The following is a 16255-nucleotide window of genomic DNA, read 5'->3' on the forward strand; positions in this document are numbered from 1 at the left end:
AAGGTATTTTTTATTGTATTAATAAAGTTAAAATTTCAAGTAGAACCATTCTGTTATTCAAAGTAAGATTCAAACAGATTCAGAAATTTTCAAGTTTAAAAAAATAAACAATAACCACAATATCTTATACTCAGATTACATTCATTCGACCAAACTGCTGTGGTGGTTTTCCTTATTAGTACCAGAAGATGCTAATACCTGCAAACTGCTATTTCACAGAAGGAAAGGGAAGAACCTCTGGGAAATGGAGTGAATGAATTCCTGGGGTTACCTGCAGAGATCTGTTGATCCAAGGGTTCTCAAACTGCACTGAGTAAGTCTCTTGATCCAAGAGCAGAGCCATCCAGCCATAAGGGTTAGACAATGTGTCATGTACATAATTGACAGTGGTGGTCTTATTTCTGCTGTCAGTCATGGTTAAATCATAAGGAACATCTGGAGCATTAGCTCTAGGGTGATTGAAAAAAGAAACAAAATGGGCTGTGAGTTATTTTTCCATTCTAGATCTAATGCACTCCTGTCCCATCAGTGGTACTTCATCTCTGTTCTTCCCATGTATGTCTTGGGCTATCTTGTCTGTGTCTATGGAGCTCTTAGATAGAAGTATCACTATCTTCAACCCACCAGACCAGTGAGATGTACAAATGGTCCAACAATGCCTTCCCACTGGGCTATTTCAACCCACAGAGTGCTTACTGAGACCACTAATAAATGCCATCTTAATGTGTTCATAGGTCAGGAATACATAATAGTATTTACTTTCATAAAGAAATGTCCCTGGCCCAATTTTTGCCATAGACCAATTTTATCAGTATCAGAAAACATATTATATGGTTATTAAATATTTTTTGGGGGGCAATGACTCAGACCCAGAACCTAATGTGCCTAGACTCTCAGAAGCCCACCTCCAACAACCTGGCAGAAATGGCTTCAGTAGCCTTCCAATAGCCTTCCCTAGAATGAAGAGAAGACCAGGCTCCTCTCCTGTGTGTTTGCAAAATCCCCAGTGCTCACTCCGTCGTAGTATTGGATTTTTTTGTTTATAAACATAGACTGTGAGATGTTTAAGTTAGGGATATTTTCTCCTTTTTGGTATCCTCCACCCTGGCCCAGGACCTTCACATATGGGCACTCAAGTGACGTTTATTATATGAAGGAAGAGTGAACGGATGAGCTCTCTCCAAAGCAACTGGTGCCAATTTCCAAATTTATATAAAGCATTTCTAGAAGTGCATTTTAGCAAATGAGGAAATTGAGGCAGAGTACGGCAAAAATTATGTGAATGTCACAAGGGAGAACTAGAAATTTGTTAATTTCTACAGAGTACACAGAAAGTGATTTTTTAAGATTCACTAGAATATAAACAGATTTAGCCACACGCTAAGACCCTAAAAGAAAGTCAAAGTGGACAGAAAATAAAAGGCAAAAGTAAAAACAAAAAATCAATATACATTATGACTGTCCTTCCCTCTTTGGTTTGGTCTTCATGAGAATCTTTAACTGTGGCATTTTGCTGCAGGCAGATAATTAAATTCTCAAACTAGAGGGAAATGAGACAAAGGAAGCTGTTGGGTTTTCAAAGTGAGGTGTGGCCTGAGCATATCCAAAGTCAATTTACAATCCAGTGCATTTTATAGAAAGAAAACTGTATTTAGTGTTAAATACTTGGGCCCTATGGTCAAATGGGTATAAATTGGGAATCCATATCTGCATACACTAAGTGGATGAATTTGGGCAAATTACTGACCCTCTTTAAGCTTTAGTTTCCTTTTTCTAAAACTGGAGACAATAATAGTATGTATCTTACGTATGTATCTACTGTGAAATGTGGAGATAATATATGTATTCAATAACCATCAGCAAACCCAGTAACATCTACCCCACAGAGCTCATTTAAGAAAGAACCTCACTTAAAAATGCAAGATTTGCCATTCTGTAGTATTTATTTTAATGTTTAGCAGTTTATCCAGGATAGTTGGTCATTTAAAAACACACTCAAAACCTTTCATGGTACAGAGCCTTGGCCCAGGCAATGCAGTTTTGATACATACTTTTTGTAAGAATAAATGTGTTCCTTTCATTCGTTAATTGATAAAATGAAAGGGATGAAAAGTGCTCAGGGCATTTGAGAATTGAAAACAAAACAAACACACACTACTCTTTCCCTAGATTTCCCTATGCAGCATTAACTGAACCTTTAGAAATACTGGGATGGGGGACTTTCTGTCCTTGGACTTGGGATCCTTAGCATTTTTCGCTTGTATATGAGGATTCACTCTAGAAGTAAAGAACAATCCTAAACTCATATTTTTAGAATGGACATGAAGGTCATCTGTCCTAACTTCCAATTTATTGCAAAAATTCCCTCCATATTTCAGTCTGTCCCTTCCTCCAGTTATGAGACATTCATATCCTCCCATAGAAGACCATTACATTTATGGAGTTTATTTTTACATTTTAATCTTTAGGCAATCTTTAGAAAGCTAAATTTCTTTCCTTGTATTTTCTAGCCATTTGTCCTCAATCATCATGGCCCTCTCTTCCTCCAAGTAAAACCACACATCCCAGAGTCTCAGGAGAAAATCCGGCACAATTTGGCCCAACTAATGCATTTTAAAAATAGTCTTCTGAGAAAAAATGTAAAACAAATATGTTAAGAAGAGATAAAGTTGGAACCAAGAAATACCCAAGAGGTAGAGAGGTTGGCTACAGTAGGGATAATGATCCGTATGTAAAGTGGGGTTCCTCATAGGCCAGAGAATGATTCTGAGTATTTCAGATTCTGCAAGTATATTCCTTTCAATTTTCATAGAAACATATGGGCCCTGGGAAATGAATCACATGAACTAAATTTATACAAGACTAATAGATAAATCAGAATTCCCATTTAACAATTCACAGTAGGAAATAATGCTGCCTTTCACATAGTGGGCACTTTTTTATAAATATTCATTGAAAGAATGAGCATTAAAATGGACCAGAACACTCCAAATGGGTACTTAATGATGTTTCTCCCCACAGAGAAGTCTACTCAGAAAACCCATACGAGGTTCAGAAGATTTCTTACAAACTATCAATCAAAGAAGATAAGCAATTTGATCATAAATTATCAGAGCTTGATACAGCCAACCCCCATATCAACAGGATAAGTCCATGAGGACTTAAACATTTATATTTAATGGTCAGAAAACCTCTTCTGGACAGATATAAGCAATCTATACTTATAGTGAGCCTTGGTTTTAAAAAATCCCAAGGTTTCCTTATGAACTCATATTTCTTCTCTCCTAGTCAAGTGCTCTCAAAGAAACCACTTTTAAAAACCATTTTTAAAAAAATTATAGACCGGGGCGCCTGGGTGGCTCAGTCGGTTGAGCGTCTGACTTTGGCTCAGGTCATGATCTCATGGTTTGTGGGTTCGAGCCCCACTGTTGGGCTCTGTGCTGACAGCTCAGAGCCTGGAGCCTGCTTCAGATTCTGTATCTCCCTCTCTCTCTGACCCTCCCCTGCTCGCATTGTCTCTTTCTCTCTTTCAGAAATAAATAAAACATTAAATTTTTTTTTTAAAAATTATAGACCAAAAGAAGAATTCTATTTGTTCAAATCCATGTCTGTGTCCACATGTACTTCCTCAAGCCTATATTTTGTCATTTACTTTACCTTAGCAGAATCTGTTTCTCACTCTTTTCTTAAGGTATCATGTATACCGGATGTGGGGGGGAGGGGGGATGGGCATGGAGGAGGGCACTTTGGGGATGAGCACTGAGTGTTATGTGGAAACTAATTTGACAGTAAACTATTCGTAAAAAAAAAAAAAAGATATCATGTATATCATCTTGAAAATTATGAAAATGTTACTCCAATATATTATAAAAAAAACAGTTGGGGGGTGCCTGGGTGGCTCCGATCGTCGGTCATCTGACTCTTTTTCAGCTGAGGTCATGATCTCATGGCTTCAGGAGTTCAAGCCCTGCATGTGGCTCTACACTGGCAGCATGGAGCCTGCCTGGGATTCTTTTTTCCTCTCCCTCTGGCCCTCCCCCACTTGCGCTGTCTCTGTCTCTCTCAAACTAAATAAACTTTTTAAAAAAAATCAATTGGGGGGCACCTGGGTGGCTCAGTCAGTTAAGCATCTGACTTCGGCTCTGGTCATGATCTCACTGCTCATGAGTTCAAGCCCCATGTCGAGCTCCATGCTAACAGCTTAGAGCCTGGAGCCTGCTTCAGGTTCTGTCTCTGTCTCTCTGAACCTCCTCTGCTCACTCTCTGTCTCCGTCTCTCTCTCTCTCTCAAATATAAAATAAAATAAACATTAAAAAAATTTTAACTAAAAAACAATCAATTGGGTAGATACTTACACAAATGCTTAATTTCAGTGATGTGGCCCCAAGAATCTTCCTGATCATTTTGACTAGAATTAATATTTCTCAGCTTCTAACAGTGTCACATTTATAAATCAATTTTTAGGGTACAATTTCTTCTGTTTCTATTGTTTGTAACTTCAGTGATTGAAGAAGTCATTTTTTTTAGACCATATTCCTCAGTTTCTAAAAAGCTCTTATAAACACGACCCCCTCTTCAAATATTGCAAACCCACTACATACTAGCATTAATTCCGTTCTGTTGGTCTCTGGGACATGTGTACCTTCCTTCTGATGCCCTTCTCCTTCCAAGCAGCATCCAGTAATCTTATGCTTACCGCCTGATCAACCAGAGACCCATCATAGCACATTGTTATCCTAAATTATCCTCTCCTCTTCCTTCTTCATGCATTGCCCTGCCCCTATCATACCATTCCATCCATCTCAACTAAAGTTTATGTGGGATGCAGTCTTACAGGTACTCATGCGCAGCACCAGCTTTGTGTAACTCAATCCAGGTAGAGAAGGAGGTTATCCAATATACCTTTGTTATAGCTGGTAGTGAAAATGGTACATTCTGAATAGACTATCAAAATGTAAAAGACCTGTCTCCCCATAGGCAAGATGCCTTTCATTGACCATCACCAGAGGCCAAAACTCTGAAGTCAAATCCACTCCTATCCTTCGAGGCCAAATGCCAGCAGTGACAATGGTGGCCTCTTCTGAAAAGCACCAAAAGAACATCAAGCCTCAAAGAACACCATGAAGAGAATTTACCAACCATAATGACTACAATTTTCACTTGCCCTAAATAGCCACCAATTTCCCTGTGCCCTAAATAGCCACCAATCTCCCTCTCTTTACTGTTAATGAAGCAAAGGAGCACAAAAGTATTTCTAATTTGGAGGAGCCAAGGGAGTCTGCATGGGCCATTAGCAGCAGAGAGCTTCATTACTAGGGGAAGAAGTCTCTCCCTGAACTTCTCATGGCTTTATGTGCAAGAAATCAGGAGGCAACCCGTCCGTTTTAAATGTTAACCCTTACCTCTGCATCAGCAACAGCTCTTATATGTAATCAAAAAGACAAAAGAACTATAAGCCTTCCCTTTGCTTTTCCTGTTCAAGGGGAGTGCCTTACATTTTATTCTTTTTTTAAATAACCAAGCTTGTTTTTAATTAAGGGATATTTTCCTTTAGAAATATAGCACTAGCACTTGATAAAACTTCCCAGCCTAAGTACCAATTTAAAATACTAGTTGCATAAATAGTTTTGTAATTTAGTGCCCGTATACTGTGTAGAACTGTTGAATGTATACTGCCCACAAAGGATTTGTTAGGCAATCAACAATACCAATAAGAACAAATATTAACTCCCTGGTTTGTGTTTACCATTAGCTTACTTTTCCTAAGGGTCCATATCTCTGTGTATTAAGACAAACACTGCATTGAGCTCTAAATGCTCTCAATTCAGAACAATTGTGAAGTAAACCTCTTATAATTACACATCTCCTAAGCCAGACACATCCTAATAACTAGCCTCAAATGGTGCCGCATCTCCTAAATATTCGTACTTGCTGCTGTCACTCTCATCTTTCACTGCACAGAGGACAAAAATTGAAATTTTGAGCACAGCAATTTTTTCGTGTGACACAGCACCACTTGAACATCCTTTGAAATGCATTCAGCTCATAATAAGTCCTTGTCAGAAAACCACCATCCTGCCTCTGACCTGGCCTATCCAGTAATGTTTTATATGTATCAATAATTGTTATACACCCTTGATGATTGAGAAACACCTAAAAATATTTCTTCTTCTGAGTAAGACACCTAAAAAGAGGAAGAAAGCCACAACATTCATTCTTTCCCCCAAGCTTTAAATAACCCTTGAATTCACCTACAAAAAAGAACTGGTAAGCAGAGAGGAAGCCATATGACTTAATAATCCCTGTCTTTCCTACAGGTGCACCCAGCACCACTCCTCCATGACTTTGTGGGTCTCTATTTCTGTTTGTCTTTTTTCAGCATTGGCTAAACCAATAGTAATGTATTGTAAAGAAGCCCTGGAGTCAACCTACATCTCCTCAAAGGTAGTGCCTATAGTTTTTACAGCACACTTGGAACATACTTCTTGCTTATTATATCTTAATCTATAAAGAGAAGAAATAGATGCCTACTATCCTACCTAAGATAACCCTTCATAACTTCTGCATCTCTTCTCTTGATCTGTTGCATCCAGTCAGAATGACTACCTCAGAACATGTGAATATCACCATTGGAGTTATGCCCCCAGAAAGTAAACCGTTGCTTGACAGGGATACTGAAAAACAATGTTATTCATTAGGTAGAGAGTTAAACTAAGAAACTTGTCTTCCCAGGGGGCCTGGGTGTCACAGTTGGGTAAGTGCTCAAGTAGCTGATTTGGGCTCAGGTCATAATCTCACAGTTCAGAGTTCTAGCCCCACACTGTGGGGCTCTGTGCTGACATCTCCAAGCCCACTTCTGATTCTCGGTCTTTCTCTCTTTCTATTCCTCCCCTGTTCATGTACATACATGGACAAGCACTCTTTTTCAAAAATAAACAAATTTGTCTTCCCTTTTTTATACACACACATAACAGGTGCTGTGGTGGAAGTGACCGATGCCTACTCATGAGCTCTTTGTCAGTCACTCTTCCCAAGGCCATGTTCAGTGACAGAATGATGGTAGGCATGAATAGGTCATATGACAGTATTTTCACCATGAAATTGGGCAAATGCTACAAATCAGGACTTTTTATTCTAGACAGCCAGTTGTTAAACATTTACCAGCACACTACTGTGCCCCTTTATTATTCATGAAATTTAATAAGCATGTAGTATTGTTGATGATATTCCTCAGTCTGAGGTCCATTATGAGTTTTAGATCTCTTTCTATTTTACTTCTGTAACCTCTGCTGACAAGAAAGGATAATACTTCTTGAAATTTTCCTGTTTCACCTTTTTTTCTTCTTTTTAGGACTGAAAAGACACCATTAGTGATGCTATGCCTTTATCCCTAGGAAACAGAGTTAGGCGATTATTAAAGGAAAAGCTAGGCCAAAATTTCCATTTGAACTCTTCTTTACTTTTGCATTCACAGAGGCAGGGGGTGCCTTATACTTTGAACACTGACACATTAAGAGCAGTTACATAGGTAAAAACTGAACGCAAGCACTACAGGAGAGGATATTAAGCAAGATCTAAGAATCAAGGTGATCAACAAGAAATTTAACCTTTTCTTTTCCAGAAATAGGAAGAAAGAAATAGAAGGTATTGGAGCAAAATGAATCCAAGACTGTCCTCAATGACTCCATATTCTATGATTATTCTATGATTAGCTGGAAGGTTTTGCTGGATCAGTACAATGTCACGTGATTGTTGGACAGTATTCCTTATTTTTCAAGATTTGGATTAACTTACATTTTAGCTTACTTAACTCCCTTGCCAGGCATTTGTTACACAGAAACATAAAATCTATAGTATTTTATTCAGTTAGTAGTATATTTATATGTTTTTTTTTCATTACAGCTGTAAAATAGAGACTTTTTAGAGACATTTGTTAACTACTCACTATATGCCAGGCAAAAACCTTGCGAGATAAATACCATTATGCCCATTTTATTGATGTGAGAACTGAAGCAAAAAAACTAAAGTAACTTATCCATAAAAATACTTCTTAGGAAGTAGGGGGCAGCTACAACTTATATCCAGAAATAACTCTTACTTCTCTGTTATTTAGTCTTTGAAAAATAATTTCAAACACATGCATGTGTCCTATTTTATGTACATCCTATAAACTTAGAGGCACTGGTTGGCCAACCTACAATGTCTCATAAACTCTTTTAATTTGTCCCACACTCAGTAGAGTGAATAATTAGAGGGAGATCAGGGTTTGATTTATTGATACTTGAATAGGTCCCTGACAAATACCCGCAGAGTGCTCTAGACTACTACTACTAATAATAATAATTATAATTATAATAATTCCCAGGTTATAATTGTGAAAGTTGAGTTCCTATTCTCCCCATTACAACGATGTATCTAAACCACCAGGGAAAGAAAACAGCTGCAAATGTAGGCAAATTATTAATTCACTAGAGGTTGGTAGGGGTGGAGTAAAGAAGGAATCAGCTGTAGAAATGCATCATCTGGTCAAAGAAAGCCTCAGGAAAGCAAATTCCCAGAAGACATTATAAAAGAACATTCTTAAATATTACACGTTCTTAGGAGTTTAGAAATAAAGACAGGATGATATTTTAAACTTGGTTCTTCTAAACAAAAGCTGAGTGCCATGAACTCCTCAAAAACATGTCCTAATAGAGAAATGGACAGTAAGAACATTAGAGGAAAATCTGGGAGAGCCCATAATTTTTAAACTTATATTCGTTTATTAAATACTGATTTTATTGAGTCACTATGTGTTCAGCATGATATCGGGCACTGTAACTTGAACAAGCAACGAAACCCTATCCCTGCCCTGCTCACCATCTACAAGAGATGGACAACTTACAGAGCTACACAGGAGCTTTGAGTATTGGGTAAAGCAAATACAGACAGCCAGCACACAGCAGGGATAACAAAACCTGTTCAGGAAACTTAGGGAAGCTTACCTAAGAAATAACCTTCATGCTGAGTTCATGGAAACTGAACCTTATGAACTGAAAGGCACGGAGAAGTTGAGCATGGCTGAAGCACGGGATGTACGGAAGGGAGAGCAGAGCACTGAGCGATGATGCTATAACAATAAATAGGGAGCAAGTCATGAAGGGCCTGTGAGACACTAAGACTGTGGAACTCTCTGAGAGGCACTGGAAGCTCTTAAAAAGTTCTAAGAAGGGAATGAATGGATGGCGAGACCAAATCTGCATTTACAAAGTTCAAGGATGAGGTCACAGAAAGACAGCAAGCTAAGAGGGCGTTGTCGTCCTATAGTTGAGAAGACGAGAGCAGGGAACTTGGGAAGGAGAGAAGTACAAAGACTGAAGAGGGATTTTTTATTTTGAGAGAGAAAATGCAGAGGACTTGGTAGGTAATGTATGTGGAAAATAAGGTAAAAGATGAGTCAAGGATGACTCCACACTTCTGGTTTAGATGATTGAAGCATTCGCCTGAATACCCAGGAATTCTCAACACCCAGAGAGGAACAATCTATGGATAAAGAACATATATTCAGTTTTAATAAGTCAAACTTGAGATGACTATTATATACTCTAGTGGAAGTATGAAAGCATTGCTGCTCAATAAGAATATAATACAAGCCATAAATGGAAGCCACAGGCATAATCTTAAATTCATAGTAACCACATTAAAAAAGTAAAATGAGGGTGTCTGGGTAGCTCAGTTGGTTAAGCATCTGATGCTTGGTTTGGCTCGGGTCATGATCTCACAGTTCATGAGTTTGAACTCCAGATCGGGCTCAACACTGTTTGTGGAGCCTGCTTGGGATTCTCTATCTCCCTCTTTCTCTAACCCTTCCCCACATGTACTCTCTCTCTCTCAAGATAAATAAACTTTAAAAAATGTTTTAAAGTAAAATGAAACGGGTAAAATTAATTTTACTAATATATTTAACCCACTATATCCAAAATATTATTTCAACATAATCAAAATAAATAAGTTATTAAGATATTTTTTCCTATGACATCTTAGAAATATGGATTATAATTTATACTTACAGTACATCTCAATTTGACTAGCCACATTTTTTTTTTCTAAAAAAAATTATGTTTTTTTTAATAGTTTATTGTCAAATTAGTTTCCACATAACACTCAGTGCTCATCCCCACAAGTGTCCTCCTCCATGCCCATCCCCCCCCCAACATCCATCAGTCCTCAGTTTTTGTCAGCATTCAAGAGTCTCTCATGGTTTGCCTCTCTCCCTTTCCCCCACCATTTCCGCCCTTCTTCTCCCCCTTGTTCCTCCGTCAAGTTCCTCCTAATCCTCCTATACGTGCAAACATATGATATTTGTCCTTCTCTGCCTGACTTATTTCGCTCAGCATAACACCCTCAAGGTCCATCCACGTTGCTACACATTGGACTAGCCACATTTGAAGTGCCTCATAGCTATGTGTGGCTAGTGGCTATAACACTGGACAGTGCAGAACCTCAAGGCAATGGGATAAATGGTTCTGGAATTCAGGGGAGCAGTACAGTCTAGAGGAAAAAAGTCTGGAAGCACCACTGTATGTTAACTGAAATGGTAAAGTAACACATACCACCTGGGAAGAATATGACTTGAGAAGAAGGGAAAGTGCCTCCGAGAACCCTAAAGAACATTAGCATTTATTTTTTTAAGTCATCTCTACACCCAACATGGGGCTTAAACTCACAACTCTGAGATCAAGAGTCGCATGCTCTACCAACTCAGCCAGCCAGGTGCCCCAGTGTTAGCATTTAAGAGACAGGGAGGAGAGCTTATAAAAGAGATGTGGAAGGAGCACACAACAAACTCTTGGTGATATTACCTTTGTTCTGTGTAATCATCCCTATTCCGGAGAGAACATTTATCTAAATGTGGGGGAATCAACACAGCCAAGAACGATGTGAGGCATGTCATCATGATGGGACCTCTGAAGAAAATGGTCGCTAACCTACTTGTCTGAAATGAGGTGCCGGCTCACACAATGGGGCTACCACCATCCCTGCCTTCTCAGGAAGGATGGGGTTGGTAGAATGAGATCTGTAGTAACAGAAGCTGGGAAAGGAACACAACCAAGAACACCGGTAGAAAGCATGGTCTTACAACTGGTGAGTGAGAGACGAGAAGCAGCAGTCAGGCAGATGAAGCACAGTGTCATTTTAACAAAACATAGACTAGGCTCTGCCTTGTAGAGGGTGGGAATTTTTTCCTCCCCTGATTATAAAGTATTATTACCAACTTCAAATATATGCATATACCTCTGTCAGCCCAACTGTTATGGTTTGAGTCAGAGGAAGCCATATAAAAGGAAGTGCCACCAATATGGGTACATATCAGACCTGAATAAGGTAGTGAGAAACAGAAACAGAAGCATTCCAATGTCAAACAAAGAACTTACAGTGAAATCGGGCCATGGAGATGGCCTTCCCAGGAAGAAATCACACTCCAGCCACTGGGCTGTTAGCAAAAGGGGAATGGATGCCTTGTTCATGCAGCTCATGAGGCCGCACACCCTGCCCTTGGGAAGGGGGGTGGTGGGGTTCTTGCTGTGGGAGGGAGGGAAGAGCTGAGAGTGAAGACAGCAGGGTGCTTGTGCCATATCAGATCTCCATCAACACGCAACCCCAAAAGATCAAGACTGTGGGAGCTTTGTAAATCAACTCTTAGGGTGCTTGCTCCAGGGCAAATAGCACAACAAATTAATCCTTTCTCCATGAAATGCAGCAAAGTTTGTATCCACGCTGAATTCAAATTGCTCATTAGCTCTGACATGTTCCTAATGAGGTTATAATGCTCTGGGACAGAGATCAAGTCACTGAGCACAAATAGCTAGAGATAGAATCATAGAAGAATAAAGTTAGAAGGACCTTAGAGCCGTGCTCCTGAAACTTTAATAGAAATCACCTAGTAATTCTGATTCAGGATGTGTGTGGTGGGGCCTGAGGTGCCCCATGTCTAAGAAGCTCCCAGGTGATGCTGATGCACTTTGACAAGCAAGGCTCAAGAGACCATTGAATTCAGTCACCTTATCCTAGAGGTAAGGACACTAGAGCCAAGAGACTTTTAACTGGGAGTGTTCTGAGACTTCCCTGAGGCTATTTTGGGGCAGTTGGACATTTGCGTATAGACCTGTGGGTGCACCTGAACAATTTTAAATAGAAGTATAGGGAGTAGGGTAGCCAACCATCCTGGTTTCCTCAAAGCCAGAATAGGAGATGTTCTATTTTAAAACCAGGAAAATTCCAGACAAACCAAGACAAGTCTTTCATCCTAGTAATACTCTGAATCTACTCATAATACTGTACCAGCACTATTACTGTTTTTACCTTGCCTGCCCTTGGTGCTGGGATCATGACCTTCTGCTAAGGTAAGTACCTAAGTATCCTGTCCGGAAGATCTCTAAGAATACAAGCTTAGACAAGATTGTACCTGTAGAGCCTGTTAAAATCACATTGTTAAGTACCTTTCTTTTTCAATTTTTAAAGTTTTTTATTTGAGTAGAGTTGGAGCACAATGTTGCATTAATTTCAGATATATAACATGGTGATTCAACAGCTCTGTACCTTATGTTATGTTCACAAGTGTCACTACCATCCGCCACTATATAAGTCTCTGACAGTACCACTGACTATGTCCCCTGTACTATACCTTTAATTGCCATGACTTATTCATTCCATGACTGGAAGCCTGTGTCCCCTACTCCCCTGCTTAGCACTTTTTGAAGAGACAGTTTCCAGTAGCTCTCAAATTAAGGAATAATAAAGGAGTATCAAAAACACACAATAATTTATTGTGTGTAAATTTATTTACACACAAATAAATATACGAACACATCATGCTCTTTTTAACTACACAAATCTCATTCTCCCCATTTGAATAGAAAGGCATCTAAGAAATACATCACTGGCTTTTATAAATCTCACTCATTAAAAACATCCTTGGCGAACTCACTAAAATAACAATAATACTCAGGATGCATCTCTGAGAATGAAAACAAAGTATGTTCTGCACAATTGAAATGATTAGAAATGAAAATATATCTCTCCACATTGCTATTTTGCTCACTAGAATTAGACCCATTAACATCTGATAGACTAACAGTTGAAGAAGCAAAAGTGGAGAACTTTCAGACTCTTCAATGCTAGCACTGTATTGCTAAGGCTTCTAAAATAGAATGTGAGGAAACAGATTCCATATGCCATCAAAATGCAGACTTAGTGTAGTCCTGATCACAATGACTTACTGTGGAGTTTACCTGTTTAAAAAAGATACCAACATGGTCTGACTGAATCACTTGACTTAATATTCATGCAGTCAGGACACTTAAGACAATGGAAGGAAAGAAGTGTGGCTAAATATATGCAATGCATTTGAAATAGGTAAAAGATAGAACCCTAGACACTTGGCAATCATTACCTGGAAATTAAAGAGGGCAGAAGCAATCCTATTATGCATTATAAACAGCCTAGCTGCTGACTTAATGGTAGTTTGACTAGCATAACCAAGGAGTCCTTGCTCCAATATTAATAGGAAATGTATTGTACGGATCCAATAGTTCATGAAATTAACAAGGAAAATGAACTGGAGTGGAGCAACTTTGCAAGTAATAGGAAGGCATCAGCAATTGCTTCCCCAGAGCATACTGAACACTTAAAAAGAGCTTGGGGAGAGTACATGTATATAAATGAGAATGGACATTATTGGAATTTTTTAATAATACTTTAAATTTAAATACCTTTCTTTGACAAAGCAGAAAAGAATATCTAATGGAAAAGAGACATTCTCTTCAGCAAATGATGTTGGGAAAACTGAACAATGACATGCAGACGAATGAACGTGAACCACTTTCTTAAACCATACACAAAATGGATGAAAGACCTAACTGTAAGACAGGAAGCCATCAAAATCCTAGAGGAGAAAACAGGCAAGCAGCCTCTTTGATCTCAGTCACAGCAACTTCTTACTTGGCATGTCTCCGGAGGCAAGGGAAACAAAGCCAAAAATGAATGATTGGACCCTCATCCAGATAAAAAAAACCTTTTGGGCTACAAAGGAAACAATCAGCAAAACTAAAAGGCAACTGCCAGAATCAGAGAAGATAGTTGCAAATGACGTATCATGTAAAGGGTTAGTATCCAAAATCTATAAAACTCAACACTTCAAATAATACAGTGAAGAAATGGGCAAAAGATAGGAATGGACACTTTTCCAAAGAAGACATCCAGATGGCCAATAGACATATGAAAATATGCTCAACATCACTCATCATCAGGGAAATACAAATCAAAACCACACTGATATACCACCTCACACCTGCCAGAATGACTAAAACTAACAACTCAGGTAACAACAGATGTTGGTGAGAATCCAGAGAAAGAGGAACACTTTTGCACTGCTGATGGGAATGCAAAATGATGCAGCCACTCTGGAAAATGGTATGGACGTTCCTCAAAAAAATTAAAAAATATAACTACCCTATGACACATCAATTGCACTACTGGGTACTTATCCAAAAGATACAATGTGCTGAATCAAAGGGGTACATGCACCCTAATGTTTATAGCAGCACTATCAACAATAGCCAAAGCATGGAAATAACCCAAATGTCCAATGACTGATGAATGAATAAAGATGATGTGGTAGATCTATACAATGGAATATTACTCAGTGATCAAAAAGAATGAAATCTTGCCATTTGCAGCAAGGTGGATAGAACTTGAGTGTATTATGCTAAGCAAAATAAGTCAAAGAGACAAATATCATGACTTCACTCAATGAACATAAGGGAAGAGAACCAAAAATAATATAAAAACAGAGAGGGAGACAAACAATAAGAGACTATTATATACAGAGAACAAACTGGAGGTTACTGGCAGCGTGTTGGGTAGGCAGAAGGGCTAAAGGTGTGATGGGCATTAAGGAGGACATTTGTTGGAATGAGCAGTGGGTGTTACATGTAAGTGATGAATCACTAAATTCTATTCCTGAAATCATTATTACACTATATATTAACTAACCTGGATTTAAATTTAAAAATAAAATAAAGTATCACTACAAAGTTAAAAAAAATACTTTTCACATTCTCTGTTGGTTGCAAGTCTTTTTAAGAAGATGTCATTAGCTCAAAATGTCAATAAGAGTTCATGGGCTAAGTGATCTGGTCCACTGATCTTGAAAGTTGGCTATCCTTTGAATCAGACTCAAACTACCATAAACTTATGATATGAGAGCTGTCAAGCATATTCCCCTATGATTTTTATGGAACTAAATACTACTAATAGGATATAGAAAACAATTTTCTCTTTGATAAACCCCAGTAACCTGAATGATATGCTTACTGGAAAGCTGAACAGTATGGTTAATTCAACTTACAAACCAATAGACATACGATGAAAGAGAACATCTTCTGCACAGACACTGCCATGAACAATCTGACTGAAGCTTGTGTTGACCAAACAAGAAGCTGGAAGGGTTTCCATAGAAGCAAGAATATGACTTCCATTTCTCCCAGACAGAGACCCATCCAGGTCTTCCAAAATAGCTGCATGAGGAAATGGAAATGCTACCAAATTTGGAGAATTTACAAATTTCAACTGATCGGTCTTCACAGGAAATCCACCTGTAAATTGGAAGACAGAGAGACTGTTACACATGGCACAAAAGACTTGTAACAAATGGCAGCTGAATTTACTAGGATGTTTTCAACACTTTAAACTGCATATTTATACAGTTATGATTCACTCACATATTTATTCAAGAAAAAAAATCATTGAGCATTTACCACATGCCGGGCTCTGTGGTATCTGCTAGAACAAGAGGGGTATCAGCAGCCCCTTCATGCAGCCTGTATTCTGGAGCCATGATTCTCAACCAGGGTGGCTTTGCTCTCCAGGGGACACTTGGCACTATTTATAATCTTTTTTGGCTGCCACAGGTGGGTGGATGGCAGTGCTACTAGCATCTGGTGGGTAGAGAGGCGAGGACACTGCTCAACATCCTCACTACACAGGAGAGTCCCCCGACCAAAAAAATTATCCTGCCTAAAATACCAATAGTGCCAAGGATGCAAAACTGGTACAGTGGGAAATAGCGATGCAGAACACTAACTTACTAGTTACTAACTGTAAAGGTATTGTGGTTCAGTCTTTAATCCTTCTGCTCTAGTTCTTTAGGGAGTCTAACCCTATCTCTTACGAGCCTCATTTTCTTAATGTTTTTTTTTTTTTTTTTTTTTTTTTT

At 38.7% G+C, this 16255-nt stretch overlaps 1 protein-coding gene across 1 annotated transcript in view; it reads right to left on the bottom strand.

Moving 5' to 3' along the window:
• The window catches only part of PKHD1 (PKHD1 ciliary IPT domain containing fibrocystin/polyductin), a 487578-nt gene that overhangs the window by 227955 nt on the left and 243368 nt on the right, over nucleotides 1-16255 (bottom strand). Inside the window, exons 47-48 of the mRNA XM_077752866.1 lie at nucleotides 15389-15635; nucleotides 272-449 (exon numbers count right to left, since the gene is read on the bottom strand). Coding sequence (XP_077608992.1) covers nucleotides 272-449; nucleotides 15389-15635 — 425 coding nt within the window. The remainder of the gene's footprint in view (nucleotides 1-271; nucleotides 450-15388; nucleotides 15636-16255) is intronic.

This window comes from Crocuta crocuta, unplaced genomic scaffold, assembly GCF_008692635.1.
Source record: "Crocuta crocuta isolate KB4526 unplaced genomic scaffold, BGI_CrCroc_1.0 scaffold291, whole genome shotgun sequence".
NCBI classification, from domain to species: domain Eukaryota; kingdom Metazoa; phylum Chordata; class Mammalia; order Carnivora; family Hyaenidae; genus Crocuta; species Crocuta crocuta.